At 44.6% G+C, this 24,980-nt stretch overlaps 1 protein-coding gene across 2 annotated transcripts in view; it reads right to left on the bottom strand.

The window, feature by feature from the left end:
- The window catches only part of LOC147749014 (cyclic AMP-dependent transcription factor ATF-7-like), a 730,865-nt gene that overhangs the window by 188,335 nt on the left and 517,550 nt on the right, over window positions 1-24,980 (bottom strand). For both annotated transcript variants that reach the window (XM_086965250.1, XM_086965259.1), the window contains exons 5-6: window positions 12,158-12,292; window positions 10,973-11,130 (exon numbers count right to left, since the gene is read on the bottom strand). In XM_086965250.1, the coding sequence (XP_086821376.1) occupies window positions 10,973-11,130; window positions 12,158-12,292 (293 nt within the window). The remainder of the gene's footprint in view (window positions 1-10,972; window positions 11,131-12,157; window positions 12,293-24,980) is intronic.

The following is a 24,980-nucleotide window of genomic DNA, read 5'->3' as shown; positions in this document are numbered from 1 at the left end:
TTGTCCAGAGTGTTTTTGGATCATTAGAGAAGTAATTTAGCTTGGGCAGACATTGCTGATCCGGGCCAAATTTTTCTAAGCAACATTTTTTTTAAATGCCCGATGTGTTCCAGTGATGATGTATTTTTTCAGGAACCATGAGACCTATATACTTCATTTTGGTGTCAAAAGATAGGTTTTGGGAGTCAAGTAGTCTTACAGAGGAGACTCCTGAGAGTAATCCATCTGTCATTTTCCAAAATGGAGGCTATGATAGAAGAAGATATATATATATATATATATATATATATAAATTAAACAAATGTTAATGTTTTTTAATCCTTTATGTGTACATCAATCAATGTTTATGATCTGAATATGAAAAACAAATAATGTTACCACTGCTGTTTTAGACACATTTTCATAGTTCACTTTGTTTCAGCAATCACTTGTGGTACATATGCTGAACATTTGAGAAGAGCATATAGAAGGGGAGATCTTTTTGTAGCACAGGTTTTGCAAGTTCATGTACGTATAAGTTCTGTGGGTTAGAGCCATTTGAAATTTCGTAGGTTTTAGCATTCCATCAATATCTTCACAACCAAATTCACGCAGATCTTTCTCTACATATGCATGATCCAAAACATTTACACATCTTCTGATCATGTAGAACGCTCTTTTAATTTGTCCACAGCCATATTATGAAGTCGGTAGAAGGTCACTTAGCGGAACTGATCTCTTGAACTCACTGTACCGAAAAGGTTCTGATTTTTTTTCACATTCTTTGACAAACTCTAGAGTCTTGGTTTTCAGATTTTGAACTGGGTGTATTGAACATTGCCTGGTTTGCATTATGTTTTTAGAATGAAGTGAACCCTGTGTCTTGCTCATTTCTGAGATAAGATATGCAAACCTAATGTTTCATTCTTGTTCCAGAAACAATTCAAACGCAATGATTCTATAACCTCAGAATTGAAGAGCCTACCTGGTAACAAACTAACCTAATGAGTTCCATTCAATGCTGACTGGACAGTTTTACCTCCAAAGATTTCAGCCTCAAAAAGTGTGTCATCTACGCCCCATCCACTGAGATAACTTCCTGCACACCGCAAAGCAACATTTGTGATTGGAAGACGCCCACCATTGGATAAAGATCATCAAATTCTACTGGACTGCTCATAACAACATCAGCTACAATACAGAAAACACCTTCATCGCAGAAAATTGGCAGGATAGGCTTGACTTCAAGCTGAGCATGCACATCTTGGAAATTGTTTAGAGCTGGGCATACTGTTACACAGTTTGTGACCGGAAGTGGTAATACTGGTAAAAACTCAAACCTTCTTTAGTGGGACGCTATCTAGGATATCAAAGCATGAATTCCAGCCCACAGAGGATCTGGCTTTTCTTCATCCTTCAGTCCGCACAAATAAGCGATATGATACACTCACCTTTGCGGAACGCAGCATCAGGTATAAGATTCTTCTCCTCAGCCACTTTGAAACCTTCTGATAGACTGGGATATGTTCATCTTGTAGTGATTTTGCACACATTGGCAAGGCAGTTGGGCTTTATAAGTTTGCAGCTTTGTTGAGTCTAAAATGGTCATTAGCAATATAACATAAAAATTATAGGTTCATTGAATTGTATCGGAGATACTTGCCGGCTGATTCAGGATGCTTAATGCACAAATTTGCATCTTTTTGTGGCCATCCGCCCCCGCATGGCAATGGACAAATGTCCGTAGTCTGTTGGGGGTCTGGGAATAGCCGATATCCGGATTCACCATTGGGCCTCTGAATTAGAGGTAGTCAATGACTGGTTGACAGGTGGATGGGATAACCCAACAAATCGGGCTGAGGTCTCTCTCGGGCCTTGACAATGATGGAACTCTCCTACGTAGACTGGCTCTCCCGATGTTTCCCAAAGGTGACAGTGGTGGTATTTAAAATCGGACGCTCTGCGTTACGCTTCCTTGAGTGGGACAAGAAACTGACGACTCATACCCCTTTGCGGATGGGCTGCACCAATTAGCGCAGATGGATTTTCAGGCTCGAGAAAAAAGTTGGTATCAAAACTCTTGAGGACATATGGCATGATGCACACATACATTCCTTTCAGGAATTCCAGACACAGTTCTTCCTCTCATGCACACAATTTTGCAAAAATTTACAATTGCGCCATGCGCTGGTGAGCCACATAGAAGGCAGAGCAAAGTTGGCACAGTACAGACGCCTTGAGGGCCACCTACCTTACAGTGCGATTGGGGAAGGGAGTGATCTCTAAAATATACAGCATTAGTGGTTCACGAAAAACTGAGGGGTTTGAGACCATGAAAGGGAGTAGGAGGACTAGGTGTGACCCCTTGACGAGGGGGACTGGTGGAACATTCAGATGGCACGTTGGGAGCTAGTCATTTCTTCTAGGTTGAGGTTAATTCATCTGAAATACCTGCATTGCTCATATTATACTCCCCGGTGCTTATGGCAGGCAAGCAAAATCCCACATCCACATGCTTCCCCTGCCCACACGCAGATATTTTCATATTTTTATATGTGGTATTGCCTGCTGATCTTCTGATTTTAGCAATGAAATGTAGTGACACTTTCACATGTGCTGGACGGGCTAATGGACTTGATCCCCAGTTTATGTTTCTCAATATACTGGAGGATCTGGGCGGGTTTTGTCATGACCATACACAAGTGGAGTGGCCACAGTGGTTGCCAAGAGAGACACTGTGTGGAGTGAAAGTCCCCCTGAGCACCCACCCTGGAGAAATAGAGACAGGGAGTGGACTGGTGTGCTAAAAATTTTTAAGTTGATCTATCAGACACACAGATGCCTGCAGAAATATAGGGAAAGTAGTGGGTGTTTCATGGATTAGATGAGGACTGACTGTATGAATATTTTAATATGGATGACTCTGGAAGAGTCCGCTGATGGGCTATTACTCTTACACCTATTTTTTGAAAATGAATACAACATAACTTTTTTTTTTTCCTTTATTTTATTAGGAAATTCTGGTACAAACAATACATATGTGTTGGACCCGGCCCTTTAAGCAGGTTCACCCCTAGACTTTTTGCTTTTTCCTAGCCTGTTTATGGAACCTGGTGTCGGTGATTTTAGGCCTCTGCGCACTTTTTCACTGTGGTACAGTGTAAAGTGCTTGAGCTCTCTGTGTATGTGTGGTGAGTGACCTGCCCTCCCATAGGAATGTATGGGGAATATGTATGCCCATGGTAGTTCCTGATGTGTGGGGAGTGCAGGGTCGAGTTTGATATGTACGAACTCGTGAGAGTGAATGCTGCGTAATGGTATATGCGGCATGATTGTGTCTAGTCTAGAAGCGCCACTTTTAGAAGTTGGCATATTTGTTCAAGTTGGTTCTGGCGTGTGATTAGCTGGTGAGCCTGGCCCAGGGTGCCTGGGCCTGCTGTAGATTAACTGTCTGGCTTGAGGGTGACAGGGGCTGCAGAGCCCCGGAGGTTGTCTGAGTTAGCCCGTGGATGAAAGGCAGCATCTGCTGCCAGGGAAGTGGGAGGAAATCAATCAATCAGTCGCATCTGATAGTGCAGGGCTGTGCCTGCCTGACCACCCTGCTGGCTCCCCCTCCTGCGGTCAACTGTCACCTCTGACCCTGATACTGACAGGCTGATGGAAACCAGAAACACCCCAGTGCTCCAGCAACCCCAGAACTGGTTTAGACCGGGCTCAGGGCCCCCTTGCACAAAGACTTCAAAGGACTTCAAAGACTTTTCTGTGTATAAGAAGGGGCTGTGTCCCCTTCCAAAGTGTTCTTGTTTCTAACTTGAATCTGCCAGGGGCATGCTGCTGCTGGGGCTCAGGGGAATCCCTGGGCCCTGCCCAGCCCCTGGACCTCTGATGGATACCTGGAGGACTTCTGGGGGACCCCTCTGCCTTGCCTGAGGGGGGGACTTTGCTGGACTTTCTGCTCCCCTAAGCACCTGGAGGTGCTTTTTCTTCGCTATAGCGCTTGGGAGCGCTGGATTTGTCCTTCTTAGCGCCTGGGAGGCGCTTTCCCTTGGATGTGCCCTGTTGCTGGGGCTCTGGTTGCTGATGGGGCCATCCCTGGGGGCCTGCCTGTGCCCCTACGCTTGAGAGCGCTTTATTTTGATTATAGCGCTGAGGAGCGCTTTGCCCGCCCTGGCGAGTGCCCACCTCGCTTATTTTTAATTTTATTTAGCTTCGGCTGCCCATGCCGTGATTGCCGCTGCCGGGGGCCTGAAGGTGACCAGAAGACGCCGTTCGCATGTGCACGGCCGCAGAGAAGGAACCGAAGGGGCCGCAACCTGATTGGTTGCTGAGGCAGGCTGCTCGTGAGGGGCCGCACTCGGATTGGCTGAGCGCTTCCAAGAATTCTCCGCGTCATCAGGGGCTCGTCCGAGAGCCGCGCAGGGATTGGCCAACTCCTTCCGGGACTGACGTAGTCACCAGGCGCTCGATGAAGGAGCCGCGCTGGGATTGGACCAGCCTTGATGACGAGGGCCCTGCTTCGGAGAAGTGTGACCGGGAGGAGGGCGACCACGAGAAGGATGGTGGCCGGATCACAGGGCTCCCGTGATGCGAGGGAGCCCTGCTGCAGCTGGGAGACCGCCAGGGAGATGCCTGACTGGAGGCCCGCCTGCACGGAGTAGCCACCGGTGAGTGGGGCAGACAAAAGGGAGGGGCGCCAGAGCACATTGTCGGCCCCCCCCCCGTCCCCCTCCCCCCCCCCCCGTAGCGCGAGCCCGCGCTCCTTGGCAGTATGAAGCCATGAAGGCTTCAAGGGCGGCCCCGGTTGGCAGTGGGTCGCCCCAACGCCCTGAGAGGCTCCCCGCCCCATTTTGTATTTAGAGCCCTGAGAGGCTCCAACGTGGGGGGCATCATCGTTTACAGAGCCTGTGTGGCTCAGAGGGGCCATATTTTGTTTAAGAGCCTGTTTGGCTCCAGCGTTTGGCCATATTTCGTTAGAGGGGGCGTCGGGGCACATTGCCGGTGCCCGCCCTCTCCTACCTGCGAGGAATGTGTTTTTGGAGCCTGTGTGGCTCCCACAGTGGGTGCAGTTTGCGCCCAAGGGTCAGTGAGGACCCGGTCGCAGTTTCCTTCATGGTTCCCAGCTGCCCAGCACTTTGTGGGCAGCTGCCACGTTTAGGCTTTTGTACTTTGTGACTGGCGCTGCATGGCAGCGCACCCTGACATTGAGACTCAGGGCGTCTGAGCCCCAACAAGGCCAGTTGGCCTAGGGACTGCCACAGGTGGTGGCTTATGTAAGTTATGCGCAATGTGATTCCTATGTTTTAAATAGTAATTGCCTACTGTGTGGTTTTGCGCTATTGTGTTGTTTTGGCACCCCTGAATGTTTTTAGGCATCATGTGTCTTCTTGCGCTGCACCCCAGAATGCATTTTATTGCATCATGTGCTTTATTCTTAACACCTCTGAATGTTTTAGGCATCGTGTGTTTCCCGGTATTACTCCTCTGAATGTGTTTCATGCATCATGGGAAATGTGTTCTTGTGTATACCCCTAAATGCTGTGTGATACTTAGGTGGTTGGTCTTTTTAGTACAGGTGGTCCTAGTGAGGTCCTGGTTCCCTGCGTGACATGCTCCTAAGGTGTTTAGGGTTGCGTAGTGTGTACGTACCTGTTCCCAGTAGTTACTGGATGTGATTCATAACTGTTACTTTGTGCTACAGTGATTTTATATTCTTTTATTCTAATTTCTGACAGTATTTCATTTCTACTAAGTGCTGATTATGACAGTGGCCCATGTGGCCCTGTCTTGTGAATAATCCCTTGTAAATATTGCCCGTGCCAGTTGGCACAATGTACCTGTGTGATTCTATCTGATGTGTTTTACAATACAAAAGTTATTTTTATAATAACCTTGTGTGGAGTCTCTTTTGTGGTGTGCCTAGTATGTTGTTGCTGTTGTGCGCTGGCGCAAATGCTTTACACATTGCCTCCGAGTTTAGCCTTACTACTTGTGCCAAGCTACCAAGGGGGTGAGAAGGGGTTATCTTGGCGTGTGACTTCCTTGCCCTGACTAGAATGGTGGTTTCTGCCTGGCTTTGGCGTCAGCCTTAGCCTACCAGAAATAGCCAGTTCTAACAATATGTAATTCAGTAATCCATAAAAAGACATTTTCATTATAAAAAGGTATGGTTTAAAATCTGGGGTTAAAAATACAGAGTTAATGGCATTGATTATTCATACGTGGCAACAAAAGGGATAGAAATACCTGATTAATACACTTTAACAATTCGAAACCCAAATTTCTATAAATACCAGCTATTTATCTACAAATAATACCTAAATCATAACATCATTCATTTTTTCCAAGTCTTGAATCCCTCCACCTTTTAAGTGGGGCGTTGAAACCATCTTCCCTGAACTTATCACCTTCTATCCCCGGCCTATGGCTGAGAGGAATATTCAGGATGTTCTCAGAGCAATGTACCTCGAATCCCATCTGAGTTGAATGTTTGAATGAGTTGTTGTATGAGTATGACTGGCTGCGATGTATGATTTTTGTTGAAGTCTGAATGTTGGAAGGTTTGATGGGTTGTGTATACATATATATGTTTTTACCTTATTATCATGAAAATTTTCAAAAAAACGATTTTGTATAACTGTGTCAGATATAAAACTATATGAATTAATTAAGAATAAAAATGATATTTTTTCTATAAAATGCCTCTGTCTTTAGTAAACATGGTCTTGACCAATTGGTGAGCGCTAAAATGGGTGACTTTTGAAGATTTTGGACTCTAACTGAGCCTATACCTGATAAAATACGGGGCAGATCTACTCTCTCTTTGATTCTATTGATTTTTCCCCCGCAGATCTGCCTCACATCCTACCCCGGGGGGCCCCTCACTTTGTGATGTATTAGATACCTTTTAAGTGGGGCCCAGATATTCCTACCCATTTCCCGGGTTTTTTTGCCTTTATGGTCATATAAACAGAATTTTATATTATGTATTCCCAACAATCTGGTTAGCCACATTTGAAAAGATGGGGCTATTGTATCCTTCCAGCCAGCAGAAATAAGGATCCGAAATACTGCCACCGAACTCAAAATCAGCGTTTGTTTCCTTTGCCAATTCCAGCTTGCAATCCGTACCTAATAACATCAGGGTAGGGGATAGATTGATTTTGAGATCTAGCAGCCCCTCCCAAAAATTCATGATTTCCCTATCGATTGGGACGAGAGAGTTAGTTATAAAACATGTGCAATAAATCTGCTGGGCAAGAATTGCACTTGGGGCATCTATCGTCTTCCCTTACACCCCAAGCAAACAGCTTAGCTGGGCTATAATACAGATTGAACAGTGTTTAGTAGTGCTGTGCCCTCAAGCTAGAAGAATGGAATAATTTCATATTTAAAAGTAGAGCTTTGTAAAAATCGACATCCGGATCTCCCAACTTCAAAGCCAGGGAGGACTCGCTTTTCTCCAAATCATCCTCTATTCCTACCAACAAATCGTTGTATACAGTATTAATCTTTTTATCCCCTTTTGATAAATATTCAATCATTGTGTCGCCCGTTCCTAATGTTATCCGCGGCCTAAAGGCCAACAGAGTTCGAACAATCTGGCCATATAACAACTCCATGTTCCTTCCAAATCAAATAATTCCTATCACTAACAAAATACGGGAAAAGGCTAGAATTCCACAGATGAAGATAAGTATTTAACTTTGGAATATTTAGTAGCTTTTGGGCAGCCTTCCCACCTCCCCAGGCCCCTTCCAATACCTTATACTGGAATCTCTTGTAATATCGGCGCTCCACTTCACACATCAATAAACTTAGAGCCTTCCGCCCCACTAGCAGCTCATATATGGAGGGAGGACACTGATTATCTCTGTTTACATTATCCGAGCTAGCCCCAGGTTGGAAAATCAAGGTCAGTTGAGATAGTAGACATGTCCAATGATAGAGCCTAAGATTTGGCATAGCCAGCCCACCCCTCTCCCGGGATAGTGACATCAGTTTTATGGAGCGTCTGACCCTGCCAAACTGCCATATGAACCTTATAAAAATTGATTCAAGATTTTTGATCACTCTTTCTTCCAAGAGAAGAGGTATAGCCCGGAACAGGTACAACTCTTTGGGGAACATGGTCATTTTTACCACTTTAACCCTCCCAATCAGGGATAAATGTAACACATCAATTCTTTTCAAATCAGTCTCAATTGTTTTCATTAGAGGCAGGTAATTATCTTCAATAATCTTATCAACAGAAGCATTCACTCTCACCCCAAGATATACCGCCGAATCAACATATCTAGCATCTACCTTAATGATGTTTTTGGTACAGATTTTTTGTGTTTTTCCCTCATTCAATAGGTACCCTGACCGACTACCAAACTCCTTTGCTAGTTGTGCCAGAGCTGTCGTGGCCTGATCGGGATCGGGAGTTAATACTGCCAAATCGTCGGCATAGGCCAGCAGTTTATTGGCATAACCATTCAGCACTACTGGGATAATCTGCTCGCAACCAAGAATCCTCTGGATCAAGGGATCGATATATAGTGAGAAGAGAATCGGCGAGCAGGGGCATCCCTGAAGCGTCCCCCTCTTAATTAAGATATTGTCAGATCTCTCCCTCATTACTCGCACTACGGGATCTTGATACATTGCAGTAAGAGCTCTCATAACCTTAGGGCCGAAGCCTCTCCCTGCCAGTATACCCCATAGATATTTCCATACCACACTGTCAAAGGCTTTTTCCGCATCGAGGAGGATCATGGCCATCTCCCTCCCCGCGGCAGCATGGGCATCAAACAGTGCTATCGCTCGCCTAGTGTGGTCCGTTGTGCCCTGCCCTGGAACAAACCCATGCTGCCACGGAGAGACAAGACCGCCAATGATCCCCCCAATCTTTTGGCCCAAACCTTTGAATATAACTTAGTATCCGCGTTAATGAGTGAGATCGGGCGGTATGATCCGGGGTTTTCCTTTGGCTTCCCCTTCTTGTGGAAAACAATTATGGAATACAACTTAACAGTGGTGGTGATATGAAAGACATGACCACGCCATATGGCCCAGTGGGGCCCGTAGGCACACTGGAGGGTTTTCCTTACTTGGAGTAGATGCCAAACATGGAATTTAAGGAATGTCACAGGGTCCAAGCCTTGAGCTAGGAAGTCAGTGTTATGCTGGCTAAGGCTGCTCAGACCAAACTGGCTAGACCACAGGCTCCAGGGGTGGCACAGTGGGATAGTCTGCCGACGACCCCAGTTCAGAAGGCTCCACAGACACTAACTCAGGCTCTAAGGATTAAGATCCTGTAGGAGTCGTCGGTGCCTGGGTAACTTACATCTTGAGGAGTGCTTTTTAGGTTTTTATCGTCTGCTCAAAGAGTGTAACGTTTTTGACCTTGAGAAGATGTCATGATGATGCCAGCCAAGCTTGTCATCATGGGTTTTGCTTCCATCTCTTTAATGGCCTTGGAATACATATTGAGGCAGGACTCGCATGACTTGGAATCATGGTCTGACCCCAAATACCAAAAACAAAAAGAATAAGGGTTGTATAGGAACATCTGTCCTTCGAAGTCCATAAGGGCTGAAAGCCCAAACACTTCAGGGGAGACATCATAGCATTGAATTTTACATAATCTGAGAAGAATTTAGAGTGTTCAAGGCTTTATTCAGTCCCTTTAGACTTCAATAATGTCCTCTATCTCGGTGCCCCGGAATAGACCTTGCGCACACTACAGATAGTGCAGAATTGCGCTGCTCGCACTCTGCTCCAGCTGCCGTGCAGACAGTCAGCCAAACCTGGTTTGAACAAGCTGCATTGGCTACCAGTGCGACAAAGAATCACCTTCAAAGCCATTTGTATTTCTCACCAGGCCTTTTGGGACACAGGACCGATGATTGTTCGGAACCTAGTAAAACAATACCATCCCAGCAGAAACCTCCGTTCTAGCCAGGCATGTACGGCCATAGTTCCCAGAATAAAAAAGGTAAGAGCTGGCGGCAGGACGTTCGCCTACAACGCCGCCAAGACATGGAACTCACTTCCTTTTCATCTTAGGTCCAACTCCAACCTCTCCTCCTTTCGTAAACAGCTAAAGACTTTTCTGTTTAATGCCCCTCATTAACTTCCCCCTTTTTCTTTGTCAAGCAATTCCACTCTGGCCTCTAGCGCTTGGACGCCTCTGGGCAGCAACCGCGCTGTATAAATTTACTTTTCATTTTATTTCATTTCATTAAAAGCTCACAGTGACCGAGCTTCGGGTCTACATCGATGCCGCAGAAAAAAGAGAACTGATATCTTTGGGTATGGGGATGGTACGATTTGGATTCAGTGACATCACCAGGCATCCTGTCTGACGCCACTACAGAACCCATACCGGTGTCAAAGAGCTTTGAGGTTTCGGGATCCAGTCGGACACCTGAGATTATTTAACAGGGGAGGAATCTGCAGGTACAAGTATCCATCAGAAAGGGCGATTTTTCTTGTCATAAATTTGATACTGCATATCTCTTTTGGGCCCTTACCGGTCACAGGCCCTGCACACTAGTGCGGTACACTTTTCAATGACAAACGTGTGGGAACACAGAATAAAGAGGTGGTCGCGCAAACAAATTAACAGGGAGAGAGAGCAAAGGGTATGGCTTGGATCTTAGAGCCCGTGCACGAGCCGAATTCTGAAACATATGCGATGTAAGTCATACAACAAACATCCCGTAAAATATGATTACGTCTCTTCAAAATTTAAAAAGTGTCCCACTGAATTACCATTACTGTTTGGGTGTGTAGCTGAATTATAAACTGCTGCACTATATATCAAAATCATGTACTAGGTTGCATGTGTCTTATTCAAGTTTGTAATATGCTGAAGTCTTACTATTCCCCAAATATTTCATATAACCCAACAGCCTGCAGCTTTAATATAAAACAAGAGAATAAAAAAGGATAGACATAACTTTGGCATGCAACTTGACCTAAAGCAAAGCATGCACTGCTTCCTTACCCGAGCTGCCTGTTTGAAGGTGGAGCCTGAGTGATGACGGATGTGGGAGATGGTAGGGTTGGATGTAGTGGATCATACCCTAAGTGTAGTGGCAGCGACCCTGGACGCACAATGGTTGGAGTTGGAGTGGAACTCAGAACTGGCTTTGAATGCTGTCCCTGTAGAGAATTAAAAAGAATGAAAATGTAAAATGAAACAGCAAGTGACATATTTAAAGATGCAAACAGGATCAGAGGACCGTTGGCCACTTGGAATATGCTTGCCACAAATTTGGAATTCTATATCATAATTTTGCTTGAACGGAACTACCAGTTGGACTGTGCGACCGACAAGGAAAGTTTTATTTACTTGGAGTCTACGTTCTGCATCATGGATATTCTCTATGAATTCATAAACTGTAAAACTATACTTAAGAAGATGTAACCTATGAAGCACCCATAATCCAGACCCAGAAAGGCGCATAATTTGGGAATAGCGCTTATAAATCTATTGTTGAGCAATCTCAAGCCACAGTCACCTAAAATAAAAACGAAGTCTCTTTCTACCAAAGGATGTACACCTCCATCTTATGAGTGGGGGCCACATGCATTATTAATAGCTTGGAAGTCATTACCAATCTTTTCCCTCCAGGAGATGCCTTTCCAAAACATCATCTAAACTCTTTCAGCCCTTGTTCTCCATTCTCTCGAACTCTCCTCTTGCAGTTAAAAAAATTCAAAAGGTAAAACCTCCTTGTTTCAAATTTACCTTTCACACACTGATTGTTACTACAGTTAACTTCCACACCCTCTCTAAATAAACATGTACAATATTAAACCTCTCCACTGTCTATCTCTTTGACGCCAGAATTTCATACATCACATAAACTGCCCATGCCAAGTTTACTCTAGGCCATAAGTATTGAAGATCCCATAATATTTCAAGAGGTGAGCAGATTTACATCTCACAAATCTCCTGCTCCTTGCTTGAGGAGTAGTACTGGACACACACACACACACACACACCCACCCACACACACACACACAGCACACATATCAAGCAAATCTGGCAATCTCGCAAAGCCTCACATGCTTTGGAGTTATGCCCACACTCAACTAAAGGGATTTGTTTCATACATACAGCATACAGTAGCACCATTCTGCAACAAACCACTATCAGTAAAGGTTTACTGATAGCTAAACATACCTTTTCCTCAAATTCTGGTGACCTCGGGCTGGATATGGGGCTGTCTGGAGGTGAAGAATCCACATCAACTGGATCTTCCTCTTTTATTTTAATGTCTGGAGTTGAAGGTAAAGACATATCCAGGGGGCCCGTGCTCTGCAATGGCAAGCAGGTCTAAGTTTAGTGATCAGCAGCTCATTGATTCCGCACCTTTCATTCACTCCTTAGTGATTTGTTCTGGCAAGAACCAGTTGTACGGTAACCCCTTCACTGAAACATGAAACAATCAAATCAAGACAGAGGTAAATAAAAAAGCTGTAGTTCCACTCAAGACGAAACATTCACAGGTGAGGAAGCAGAAGCCCTATGCCCAAACAAAAGCAATGTAGTGTAATTCCTTTGTTTCTACACATTACAAATAGTGCAGGGCTTTAACCATCGAGTTATTTTGTCTAGGATCTTACTGGACTACAAAGCTTTAACAATCCAGTGTCTAACCCTGCAAAGAAAAACTCCCGCAAGAAAATGTTTAAGGATCATTTTATTTACTGGTGCCCTGACATGATTTATCTTTACAAGAACCTCTTTGGTAATCAAAACTTGAACCGGTTTGCTTCTAAATCAAAGTTCTGCTACCTTATTACTGTCAGTTCTTGGGATCACAATCCCAAATTCTGGTTTTGGTGCTTTGTTCGAACTGGGCTATTACATTCACATAGTTCCCATGTTAACACACTAGGTATCATTAATATAGCCATGCTTTAATTTTTTTCCCATTAGATCACAGCCTTTTTCCTACAGTTGTCTGCAATAGCTGTATAATGCTTGATTTCCTGCAAAAGCTGTTCAATGCTTGATTTATGTACCCATTACTCACTGCAAATTTCTGCCCATTTCTAATTATTAAAGTATTTCCAAAACAACCTGAAACATCTTCGCTATGCTTTCTGTAATGCTGGTGTAGGATCCCTGCATATACCTGTATGGTTTCCAATTTCCTTATTCACATCTTGCTCAATTCCTAGTATTTAAATGTCTGAAATTCTCGTTGTGCCATTCCCCAAAAAATATAGATTTATTCCTACCGGTTTCATCTGAGAAACGAATTCCTTGTGCAATCACTTTATCATGTTTGCGCAAGTGTCACTAAGGTTCCTCCATGAACTACCTTTGTCAATTATTGTGTGAATGGTCTGGCAGTATGTGTAATATGAACCAGTGCATAGACTCAAGGAACTGGTTATAGAAAGGCTTACTTTCTGTTCTAGTAGTCCATAGTGTGGTTGAAAAGTTACAAGATCCAGGATTGGATTGTTCCTCTAACACATTTCTGCTCCTCAGGCGCTAGTCTATTATCCCTCTATAGCAATTTGATCCCGCAACAGTACAATGACAGTCCATTGCTGTTGTGTTTTAACAAGTTATATAATAATTTCCACCCCCTAGTGGAATGATGGATTTGACCCAGATCTCTTGACAGGGGGTGAGTGTTTTGATTTGGTCTGCATTCCGTCCATCAATTGTGTGTATTTTGATTTCTCGCCCTAAGTGCGCCAGGTGATCCCAGACGTGAGTCCTGGGCTAACTGTGCCTCTGGAGTCGGGCTGTCCTGGCTGAAGAGGGTTGAAGCCGTGGGACCGATCATAGGATGCTTGTTTACGGTCCAGGGAGGACCTGGCTTGGCAGTTAGGGCTGGACTGTTCCCGTGGGGCACGGGGTCAGGACTGATTTGCATATGGCCGGGTCTAGGCTGGGGTGGCATGGTGAGCAAAAGAATGATGGATTTAACCCAGATCTCTTGACTCTGGGTGAGTGTTTTGATTTGTTCTGCATTCCGTCCATCAATTGTGTGTCTTTTACAATGAAAACATTAAGCACTCGTAATAGGACTATCACAGATGTAAGTAGGCAGTGCATCATAAAAAAATATGTATGCTGTGGGGAGAATATTCGACTCTATATTTTTTTTTAAACACTTGACCTAGCACATAATAAATGACCAATTTTTGGAATGACAATGTAAGGTTCTGTTTATTGACACAAATTGAGCAAGCAGCTGTTTAAGTTGAACTGCTTGTATGATGCCTGGTGGAGCTACCTTGCGAGCTATAGGGGAGATTGACTTTTGGCTCCCTCCTTTGACTATCACCTACCCAGCCGGACTTCGGGCAAACGCTCCTGCGTCTCTACTGACCTTATCTCCCCTCTCCCCCATCTCAGCTCCTACTCTTTCCAGCTTCTGTCCTCTACCCTCACCTTCCCTTGCCCTTTGACCCTCACCCTGTTTTTCCGTGAACCGGGCCCGTGATGAAGGAGTAGGCTTACTCCGAAACACGTAGGACGTTGTATCTGCATTAAACTGCACCATTTACTGAGGCCACGGCTCCTGTGTTGTTCTTTCTGATATCGCTAGAAGGAAGACGCTGGTGGAGTGTTATATATATATATATATATATATATATATATATATATATAGCTTTCCAGTCAAATCTGAATGCCATTCACACATCCTATTCTTGTCCTGCACATTAGGCAAAAAGCTATGACTTATGTTTATCCTCAGTGACTTGGATGTTCCAATTCAACTTCCATTATTTATTTTACACAACTAACACAAGGCCCAAGTTCTCTGACATTAGGGCCAGTTTGACTTCTAGAGAGCTCTCTCTGCTACAGAGTCTGGCTGAGGGAAAATGACAGCGAGCTCTATGCTTTGATTTAGGTGAAAGCGGGAAATTTTTTTTTTTCTGAAGGAACTTTGGGTTACTATTGGGTACCACTCTATACTTATGAATCTGAATGAAAAGTTCTTGAAGTGTGAGGACTTGCAGCTCACTAATACGCCAATGACAGAGAGAGAGAGTGGGTATTGCCCTGTTTCTGTAGGTAGGACATGGCTGTCATGTCTCTTTTGATTATTACTACCTTGCCCTGGTTGAGAGAGAAAAACACTTTGAGGCTGAGATGTCTTGGCAAAGAACTCTAGGTAACTGATATGGTGCCCTGGTGATGAGTGGCCTACGCTGTCTGTATGGTCAATTGGTCAAAATGCGTCCCCAGCCAACTTGAGAGGCGCCCATGATTATGGTGTTTTGTGGAAGGAGTTTGAGGAAAAACCTGTCCTGAAACAGATTGCTGCTGTTCCACCACTGCATAGAGCGGTTGGCACGGACACTTACCAACACCAGATATTCCCATTGAACCTATGGTTGTGGCCGTTGAGCCAGGAAGTACTGAGGTAGCAGGCACATATGAGGACGTGAGGTACTGTAGCAATACAGGAAGCCATCGTGCCCAGTAAGTGCAGAAAAGTTCTGATGATTTGGCTGAAACAGAGGTACGAGCTGCTGGAAGGCTAACACCCTATGTGGGTTTGTAAAGGGTTTTAGCGCTATCTCTAGAAACAGCTGGATTTAAAGAGGTTGCAGGTGGGATTTGTGAACCTAAGGGTGAGTAGGAGTGAGATGGTAACCTGAGTGTCTGGTAGGCAGTGTTGCTTACCAGGCTCTTGATCAGCCAGTCATTGAGGTAGGGGTAAACTTGGATACCTCCTGCTCAGGTGTGCTGCTGCTACTACTGCTGCTAGACACTTTGCAAAGACCCGTGAAGCATCGGTGAAGCCAAATAGGAGTCTCTTGAACTGGTAGTGATGACCACTTACCTTGATGCGGAGGAAGCGCCAGTGGGTGGGATGGATGGGAGATGTAAAAGTAGCGGTCCTTGAGGTCTAGTGCTGCCATGTAGTAGCTTTATTGCAGCAGAAGGCCGAAATCCTCGAGCGTGACTATGTGGAGGAGTTCAAAGAGGATGTAGCGATTTAGGGGCTTGAGGTGAGTCTGATGGAGCTGTCTTTCTTTGAAATGAAGTTAAGAGAGTAGGCCACTTTGCCCTGCAGATGAGGGGGGCACACGCCCTATATTCCCTTTTTGCAGCAGCACTTGTACCTCTTCCTGCAAAGGGATGAGATAGTCACTGCTGAAGTGGGTGGGTGTGGGGTAAGGTGTTGGATTGGGGTGAGAAAATCTAGGCAATAGCCATGGCGAACCACCCCTAACACTCACTTGTCTGCTGTGATTTCTGTCAGTGAGGGATGAAATCCGTCAGTCTCCCTCTGAAAGGTGTTATGTAACAGGTGGAGGAGGGAGGAAAGAGGAGTAAATGGTGGGAGGTGGAGGCCCCTTTGCCGGAATCGCCTTTGCCCCAGTCCTGGTTGTTGTCGCCCCTTTTAGGCACTCCAGGTGTACTCTTAAACCACATGCAGGTAGTGCTGCTGCTTTTTCAATGAGTGGGCATGGTTTGGTGAAGCAGCTTTGCCTCCTGTCCTGTATTGCTGCCAGCAAAAGGAGCCCCAAAGGTGATGGAATGAGATGGGAACCCATGGCTTTAGCAGTGCTAGGGTCCTTGATCTTCTCAAGCATCTGATAACCTACAGTCCGAACAGTTGTCCTTCAAAGGGCAGGTTGAACAAATGTTGCTGGACCTCGGTCTTAATGCCGGAAATTCAGAGTCAGGAATGGCGTCTAACGAGAACACTGGTGTTGACCCCACTAGATATCGTGCCAGCCGTGTCAAGGATGCAGTGAATGGTGGTATTGGAAATAGCTTGACTCCACAAGTATTTTCTCCCCTCTCTTTTAGAGTATCTATGGGATATGAATGACAAACATTTCGTCCCACTGAGCTATGTTGTATAGGGAAGGGCGGCTGACAGAGCTGGCCAGACTCCAGTGAGTAGTGGCCTCTCTGCTACCCCTTTATCAGTTACTTCTAGGCCACTTAATGGGTGATGAAGCCTTGCCTGTGGCTAGTGTCAAATCCCGCTTGCATGCGCTATTGACGATCAGGGAGTCTGGTAGGATATGACCTCGGATGTAGGCCAGGTCATTGGGAGAAGGTTTGTACTTTTTCTCTACCAATGCCGTTACCACCCTGGCCTTGATGGGATCCTTGAAGGTGTTGGGGGCTGATTTGTGCATATCCTTCAACACTGGAAGAAACTGGACCTTCTTTCAGACTACAAGAATGCTTCCACAAGGAAATCGTCTTCCTCATTGAGCATGCATAATTACTTTATGGAAAGTGGCCACAATTTGAATCACCTCGTAGAACGACATGGTGTCGTCGGGGGATGCCATAACAGGATAGTGATCCAAACCTGGATGCCACAGGTGACCAACATCGTAGTCGTCCTATGGGTCTTCTGTGGCACTGGGTTCTCCTTTGGGTCATTTGTGGGCACTGGGCTGAATGGTGCCTTGTACGGATTGGCAGGGTGGAAGGGGATGCCTTCCTCATGAGTTGTGGGGAGACCACTTTGGTGAATGTGAAAGCAATGGAGGTGGTGAATTAGGAGCAGTGGTGAAGGAGGTGACAAGGTGCAAAGTAGGGGAGAGGGCTGAAGCTCCTGTCTTTGCATTACTAGGTTTAAGAGTGGAGGGGGATCCAAAGCCAGCTACTCTTCAAAAGTTAGCTTCCTCTTTCAAGGCAAAGTCTCTGAAGGTGTTGGAGGGAGCTTTGTTGAGATTTTCTCCATTTGAGGATGGATGAAAAATCGCTTTTGACTTGCATCCAACTCCTCCAGCAGTCTAGGATAGGTTGCTTAGAGTCTACGGAGCCCACCGTCGAAGGAATCCTTGGTGTCTGAACAAATACAGGCAGCAAGGGAATCTATTTACTGCACCCCTACATGTCATATTTTCCAGAAATTAATTTGATAATTGTCCACCTCTAATGGCTAGCCACAACATTAGCCATTCATAATTCAATTGATACAGACTAGTAGTAGAGAGGCAACCTCAAATCCTCTGTGTCCAAGGTGGTTTCAGCACAGACAGTGGTTTCAGAGTTGATGGAGACCTGAGGTGGAGATTCACCTTGGTGCGGATATGACATGCAGCTTTGAAGGTGTTCAAGGTTTCTGGATGGTCTTATGGCTTAACAGCCGGCCAGTGGCAAATCCCTAAGTTGGGAGCAACGTTGGCGCTGAAGGCTCTGGTTAGTGCTGACTGGAGCTCATCTGCAGCAGAGGCTGTGAAGTGGTCAGAGGGCTTAATGCCCGACTCCCTAGATGACGGTGCTATGCCGCTGCCTAATGCTTTCTAGGAAACTTGGTTTGTGTATCAGTGTCAAACATACTTGCGGAGGTATTTGTTCAAGGCCTGAAGGTCATTGAGTTGACAAACCCCCTTAGTGCTTCCTCTGTCTGGTCGGAGACAGAGGAAAAAGTGCTGATGGGGCAGGATGCTAGAAGGGTCAGCAATCTCACCTTCCTCAACACTGAGCAAGGCATCTTCGCCAAATATGTCAGGAGTGTCATCAGAGGCCTGCTGCTGCATCTTCTTATTGGCCCAACTTCTGTCCTGTCCATACAGGAGGATTTCTTCGAGCAGGTTGTTAGACAGGCCTGGCATGCGGTGTCATTGTGGTAAGGGGAAAGAAAGGTAGAGGCTTCAAACTTCGTATGGGGACAGTACTGAAAAGGCATCCATTCTCTCACCTAGAGTGCACTGTTTGTGGGAAAATCATCGAAGACGAGGGGAGTGCACTACTAAGAATTTAAAAAGTCCTAAAGGTCATAAGTGATACCAAGTCAGTCTCCGGTGATTGTCGTCAAGGGGAATACTGACAACAAAGAGTTTTTCCTAAGAATCGTAATCAAATCATACTGTCTGGGCCTGACAGTACACATTCTAACCTGATGGCAGAAAAAAACTATCTAAATAGTGTTGGTGCCCATGCACATTGCTAAGTAATGGAGGAGTCACAGTGCAATGTGTGAGTTGAAAGACTTTCTTCAAAGAAAAACAACTTGCAAACATCCAAATCCAACACTAGATAGCGGGAGTATGCAGATCATTTGTATCTACAGCAACACATGCTACACACATTACATACATGTACGTATGGGTGCATAGATATACATGTTATGACTTGTACAAAAATATTACTAAGTGTAATATGTGGGAATGTCTGTATATATTTAATCGTGAGGGAGTATCAACACTGGAAGAAACTGGACTTTCTTTCAGATATATATATATATATATGTACCAGGAGCGGCTGGTATACGGACTGCATCATTTCCCTGTGAGGAGTTCCAGAAACGCTATCCGTGGACTACCGGTAGGACGCGTTTTTGAGAGTGCTTGTACATTAAATTGCCCAATATCACCATGTCCGCAGACACGTTAAGGGGGCGCATGGAGGCGTCTAAGGGTATGTTTACGGACCCCCCGGCTGGGGAGTCCGTCGTCCATCCCAGTTCCAAAGCTGCACCGGAGCAGAGCTCTGGAATAAAAGAACTGTTTAAAAAATTGGAAAAGTGCAGCAAAAGTGAACAGTCGAAGTGGTGGGAGCACACATCGCTGACAGGCTATTTAGAGGTGGGTCGCGTGCCGAGGGGTCTGCGCATTCTATTAGCACCATCATATGAAAAGCCAGACCCCCAAATGTTAGCTGACTGGGCACAGTGTAACCTAGAAAATTCCAAACGCTTGATGGGGATCCTAATACAATACGCTGACAGCGATAGGGTCAAATTACTTGAGGAGATCGACGCCATCAACGCTGAAATTGATAAATTTCCTCCATCTGCGGAAATAACCAAATACAGAGAGGAAATGGCAGTAAGACTCAAGCGTGAGGAAGATATAATAAAGAAGAGGAAGGCATACAAATTCCAGCGTGATCGGCTGGATTATGAAAATGGCCAAATCTTCACGTTTGCCAAGCGATATGATAAAATCAAACAGCGACATGGTAAAGAACTTTTAAATACAGCTCCCACCACCAATGCTGATAAAAATGCAACTGCGACAACACAACAGATTGAAGTATCCTCTGTTTCGGGAGAGAGTTCACAGTATGAAAGTGAGTCAGAATCGGAAATGAGACGCCAACAGATGTCGGGGTTTTGCAAATTCACCCCAGGGCAAGAGATGGAGATGGTGACTCAGGATCGAAAACTCACTCTCCGCTCTGGGACACAATCAGCCGCCGCCAGCGCAAAAACAGGAAACGCGCAGAAAGGCGGATCTGCAACAAACGCCGCAAACGCAAATGGCAAGCCGCGAAAACAGCGCACCAGAAAACAACGGAACAAAACGCAGGTAGCTCAACAGCAATAACACCAGCTACCTCAGAGGCTTTCCAAACCAACTCGCAGGCGGTCATTAATCTTTCAGATGTGAACCTAACTCCTAAAGAAACTGCAATACTCTCGTTGGGGCTTTCGTATAGTCCAAAGGAAAATTTTGACTACGCGACTACAAAAATCGATGTTTTTAAGTTTGTTCGCAAGCTGAAGCTACGGAAACACTTTGCTTCACGCACTAGCTCCAATGGCAACACTGGTAATATTAGTGAAGTGACTGCTCCAACCACGAACTTAACTGGTAGTGAAGGTGATACTACTGTGTTGGGAGCAGCTCTAACACAAGAGCTATTGGAACTACATCGAGAGGAATTCGGTCCCTCCACTGAGAGTCAGGAAGCACTGGGGGGTGAACCGTTACCAACATCTTGTGCAACTAATTTCAAATTAAAATCGAAATTTTGCCCCTTAATGCTCAAAGACAATATAGATATCTTCCACGACCGTGTTGTCACTCAACTCAAGGAACTTCAAATCAGAACTGCTAATCAAACCAAACGATATGACCACAGAGACAAAGAATACCACACTCTTATAAAAAAACTGAGAGCAAATAAGAACTTGGTGATCAGACAATCTGATAAGGGGGGCAACGTGGTCCTTTGGCCACGCAAAATGTACTTAGAGGAAGCCCATAAGCAACTCAACGATAGAGAGTGCTATCGTCGCATTTCCACGCAAGAGGCATCTAATTCCAGGAACGAAATTTACCTCAAACTATCTGCTTGGAGAAGCAAGGGCCTCATCACAATGGATGAATATAAGTTCCTGAAAAAAGACTACCCGGTTACTCCGGTGATATATTTCATCCCCAAAGTACATAAGAACACACAACAACCCCCTGGCAGGCCCATAATATCTGCTTGCAACAGCTTACTGGAGAACATGAGTAGATATATCGACTTTTTTCTACAGGAATATGTGAGGGGTCTGCCTTCATTCATTCTTGACACCAGTGACTTACTGAGAAAGATCCAAGACTTCATATGGTGCCCCAACTATGTCCTAGTATCTATGGATGTTACATCGCTGTATACCAGCATACTCCACATTGATGGTTTGAGGGCTGTACAACATTTTTGGGAGAAAAGAAATCCGTGTTTCCATGATCATTCTAAAATGTTGTTGGACATGATTAACATCTGTCTTGAGAATAACATCTTTGTCTTTGCCAATCAGTTATTTATACAGACCAGGGGGGTGGCAATGGGGGCCTGCTTCTCTCCCAGTTACGCCTGTCTACATATGGGGTACTGGGAGGAGCAGGTCCTGAGGAAGAAATTTGCTACCGTCATGGACACCAAAGTTAAACTGTGGTTAAGATATATAGATGACCTGGTTTTTGTATGGGATGGATCTGAGTCAGAGGTGACCCTTTTCATTGAAGAATTGAATAGTAACAACCTGAACATACAATTCACGAGCACCCTGAGCAGAGTATCCATTGTATTCTTGGATGTGGAATTATATGTCTGTGATAACAGCTTGCATACTAGACTATACCGCAAACCCACAGCTGGGAATACACTGCTGCATGCTGGAAGCCATCACCCAGCACATCTGATACGTAGCATCCCTTACGGGGAGATGCTGCGTATCAGAAGGATTTGCAGCAGTGAGGAAGAATGCCGGCTGGCACAATCAGCGTGTAGGGCCCGATTTGTTGAGCGAGGCTACAAAACAGATACGATAGATAATGCTACCAACAGGGCTAATAGAATTGATAGAACTGCACTCCTGGGCTCAGGTAGTGTACTAACTAGCTCTGTCACTGTTGGCACTGATGATGAGACAAGACTAATTATGGCATACAACAAACAACACAAAAGTATCCATAAAATAATCAAAGACAACTGGTCTTTAGTCTCCTGTGATCCGGTGATTGGATCAGCCATCAGCAAAAATCCCAGCATCACCTACCGTAAAGCACACTCAATGAAAGATAGTCTAGTATCTAGCAGCCCTGAAGTGGTTTCAGGAACATGGCTAAATGACAGTAAAGGCTTTCTAAGATGCTCAAGCTGTAAAGCGTGTAAACACGGCATCAGTAAGACTGAGGTTTCCACCCCTCTCTCACCCTTTCCAATTAAAATCCAACAAAAATTAAACTGTAAATCAGAATTTGTTGTGTACGTCTTGGAGTGCCCGTGCGGCCTAAGATATGTTGGCAGCACCAGGCCACAGGTGCATAAGCGCATACTGCAACATCTGCGAGCGATCACCCATGCAGATGCAGCTTATCCAGTGGCTAGGCACTTCGAGAGCAAACATGGAAAGGATGCGTCCTTACTTAGATATTTCGCGATAGACTGTGTTCCTCCCCAAAGGAGAGGCGGTGATAGGGAGTCCCTTTTAAGAAAACTTGAGACTCGCTATATAATCCTTCTAGATACCAAGGCACCGTTTGGCCTCAACACAGGGGAGGACTGCCACACTTATCTCTGAATACATCTAAGTAAGATTTGTTGAGCCAGTCATCCATGTAACTTTAGAAATTTTGAGTGTTGTACCTATAACAGTATTGGTTGACTATGAACTGTGGATCTTACATTCTGTTTGAACACACTATATCCCTTTTTCCCTCCATGACTAACAGATATTTTTTCATTTAGATTTTAATTTTATCACGCACTTGGTAGCACTTTCTTGCCATCAGCTTATGTTGCACAACTAGCATATTTTGCACAATCATAATGTTTACATCTCTGGCTTTGGTATTTGCCCACTGGGGCATCATTGCACTTTATTGATCGATGGGCTTCATTATATTATACCTTGATCAAATGTGTTTACAAATCAATTACAATTTTAGTTATATTTTAATATTTATATAACTATTTATAGGTCTTTTAACTTTTATAAGAATTTTAAAAGTTTATTACTGCCAATGCCTTGTAAATATGCATGTATTAACATGTATTGCAAAAGAGAAAAACAGTTTTATATTGTGCACAATTTCATAATGTTTATTATTGTAACATGTATTTATGATGCTTAATGTGTGACTTCTTGAACAGTATACGGGCATTCATGCCGTAATTATTTGTTTCGAGGATTAGAAACACTGACAGTATTTTTTCTGTTTCTAATACCATGTGATGGCACACTGCACTTTAAAAGGGTGATCAGCCCTCGTGACGTTGTCATGTGATCAAGGCTATCTCTAGCCGAAACGCGTCATGGCGGACTGGTGCTGGGCTACAAACTAAAATAAAAACATTTGCACCAAACTACGGGTCTTGCTGGTTCCTGTGTCTACTAATCGGCTGATTTGCTGTGTGTTGCCTAAGGAGCGCCACGTACCATATATATATATATATATATATATATATATATATATATATATATATATATATGCAAAAAAGAAGGAGAGAACTCTGGTAAGTTCTCAAGTTTAGGTGGAAAGCAGCTCCTGTTAGAGCACTCTCAAAACCAGCGACACTCTAGATCTGCTCACCTCAAATGTCTTTCCATCAAAGTTTTTAAGCATAGGATTAGCACAGTGCTATCCACGCCGAGATAGAAAATGACAAAGTCTTTTGCCATTTATACAGCAAAGTCTTTAAGCATAGGACTAGTACAGTGCTGTCCTTGCCGAGATGTAAAATGACAAAAGCCATTATCACTCCAGGCACAATATTACAGCTTTGAACAATTCAAACTAATCCTACAATGGAAAAGGAATCGCATGTTACTAATCTATTACCTATTTACATCTAACCTTGGGTTGCGGAGTGTTGTGCTACTCACCGCAAAGTGCTTCAACACCTCATGGAGGGTACAATACAGTTTATACATATAATTTACAATTGTGTAAAAAAGCCAGTAGCAGTAATGCTTCAGGAATTCACACAGTAATTCTTAGAAAATGCAAGCACAAAAGCTCAAATAGCAAGAAAAACTTCAGCAAAGGATGATGCCTGATGAAAGCAGAGGTAACTGCTGTGTGTCTGGTGAAGGGAGTGAAAACACCCTTGGGACAGGCTCCCTTGCAACGTAACATCAGCTAGCTGTGCAGTGCATCAACGAAATAGAAACCAATTCCTTAGACACTGCCTTTACAACACCAGAGCACAAACACCTACAATGCAGCTAAGAAGCTGTAGCATTTTTTTTTTTATTATTATTATGAAAAGCTCTACTGATGCCAACCTTGTGAAACATACTTGCTACAGGGTGGTATGGCACCAATATAAAACAGTAAAAAGTAAAAGTGTGGTTAAGGTGGAACTCGAAATCAACCTTGGGCTAATACGAGCTCTCTTTCTTAGTTTCTGGAATATAAGTAGCTGGGAACTCGCTGACAACTTCTTACCCACGTGACAACAATTAAAAGGGGTTACCGAGGAGTTCGAGAGGACCCAGGTTGGCAGGATAAAAAGATATGAGAAAACACAAAACAAATTTAGACATGCCGTCCCTACTCGGCTGCGTGCCATGGTGGAGGGGCTCGGCTGGGCAGATGTTTGGCGACACATGCATGTCAGGGCCCGTGAATACACATATGTCTCTGCCGTCCATGGTTCCTTCTCCCGGCTGGATTATGTATTTGTGCCTTGTGGATTCCTGGATAGAGTGGAGGAGGCTAATATCCTGCCTAGGGGACTGTCTGACCACTCCCCGGTGGCCGTGGTGGTTGACCTACGTAGGACGAGGCAGCCATTCCGGTGGAGGATGTCCTCATGGCATCTG

This window comes from Lissotriton vulgaris, chromosome 1_1 (genome assembly GCF_964263255.1).
Source record: "Lissotriton vulgaris chromosome 1_1, aLisVul1.2, whole genome shotgun sequence".
In the NCBI taxonomy this organism is placed as follows: domain Eukaryota; kingdom Metazoa; phylum Chordata; class Amphibia; order Caudata; family Salamandridae; genus Lissotriton; species Lissotriton vulgaris.
This window is presented reverse-complemented; position numbering and strand designations above follow the sequence as displayed.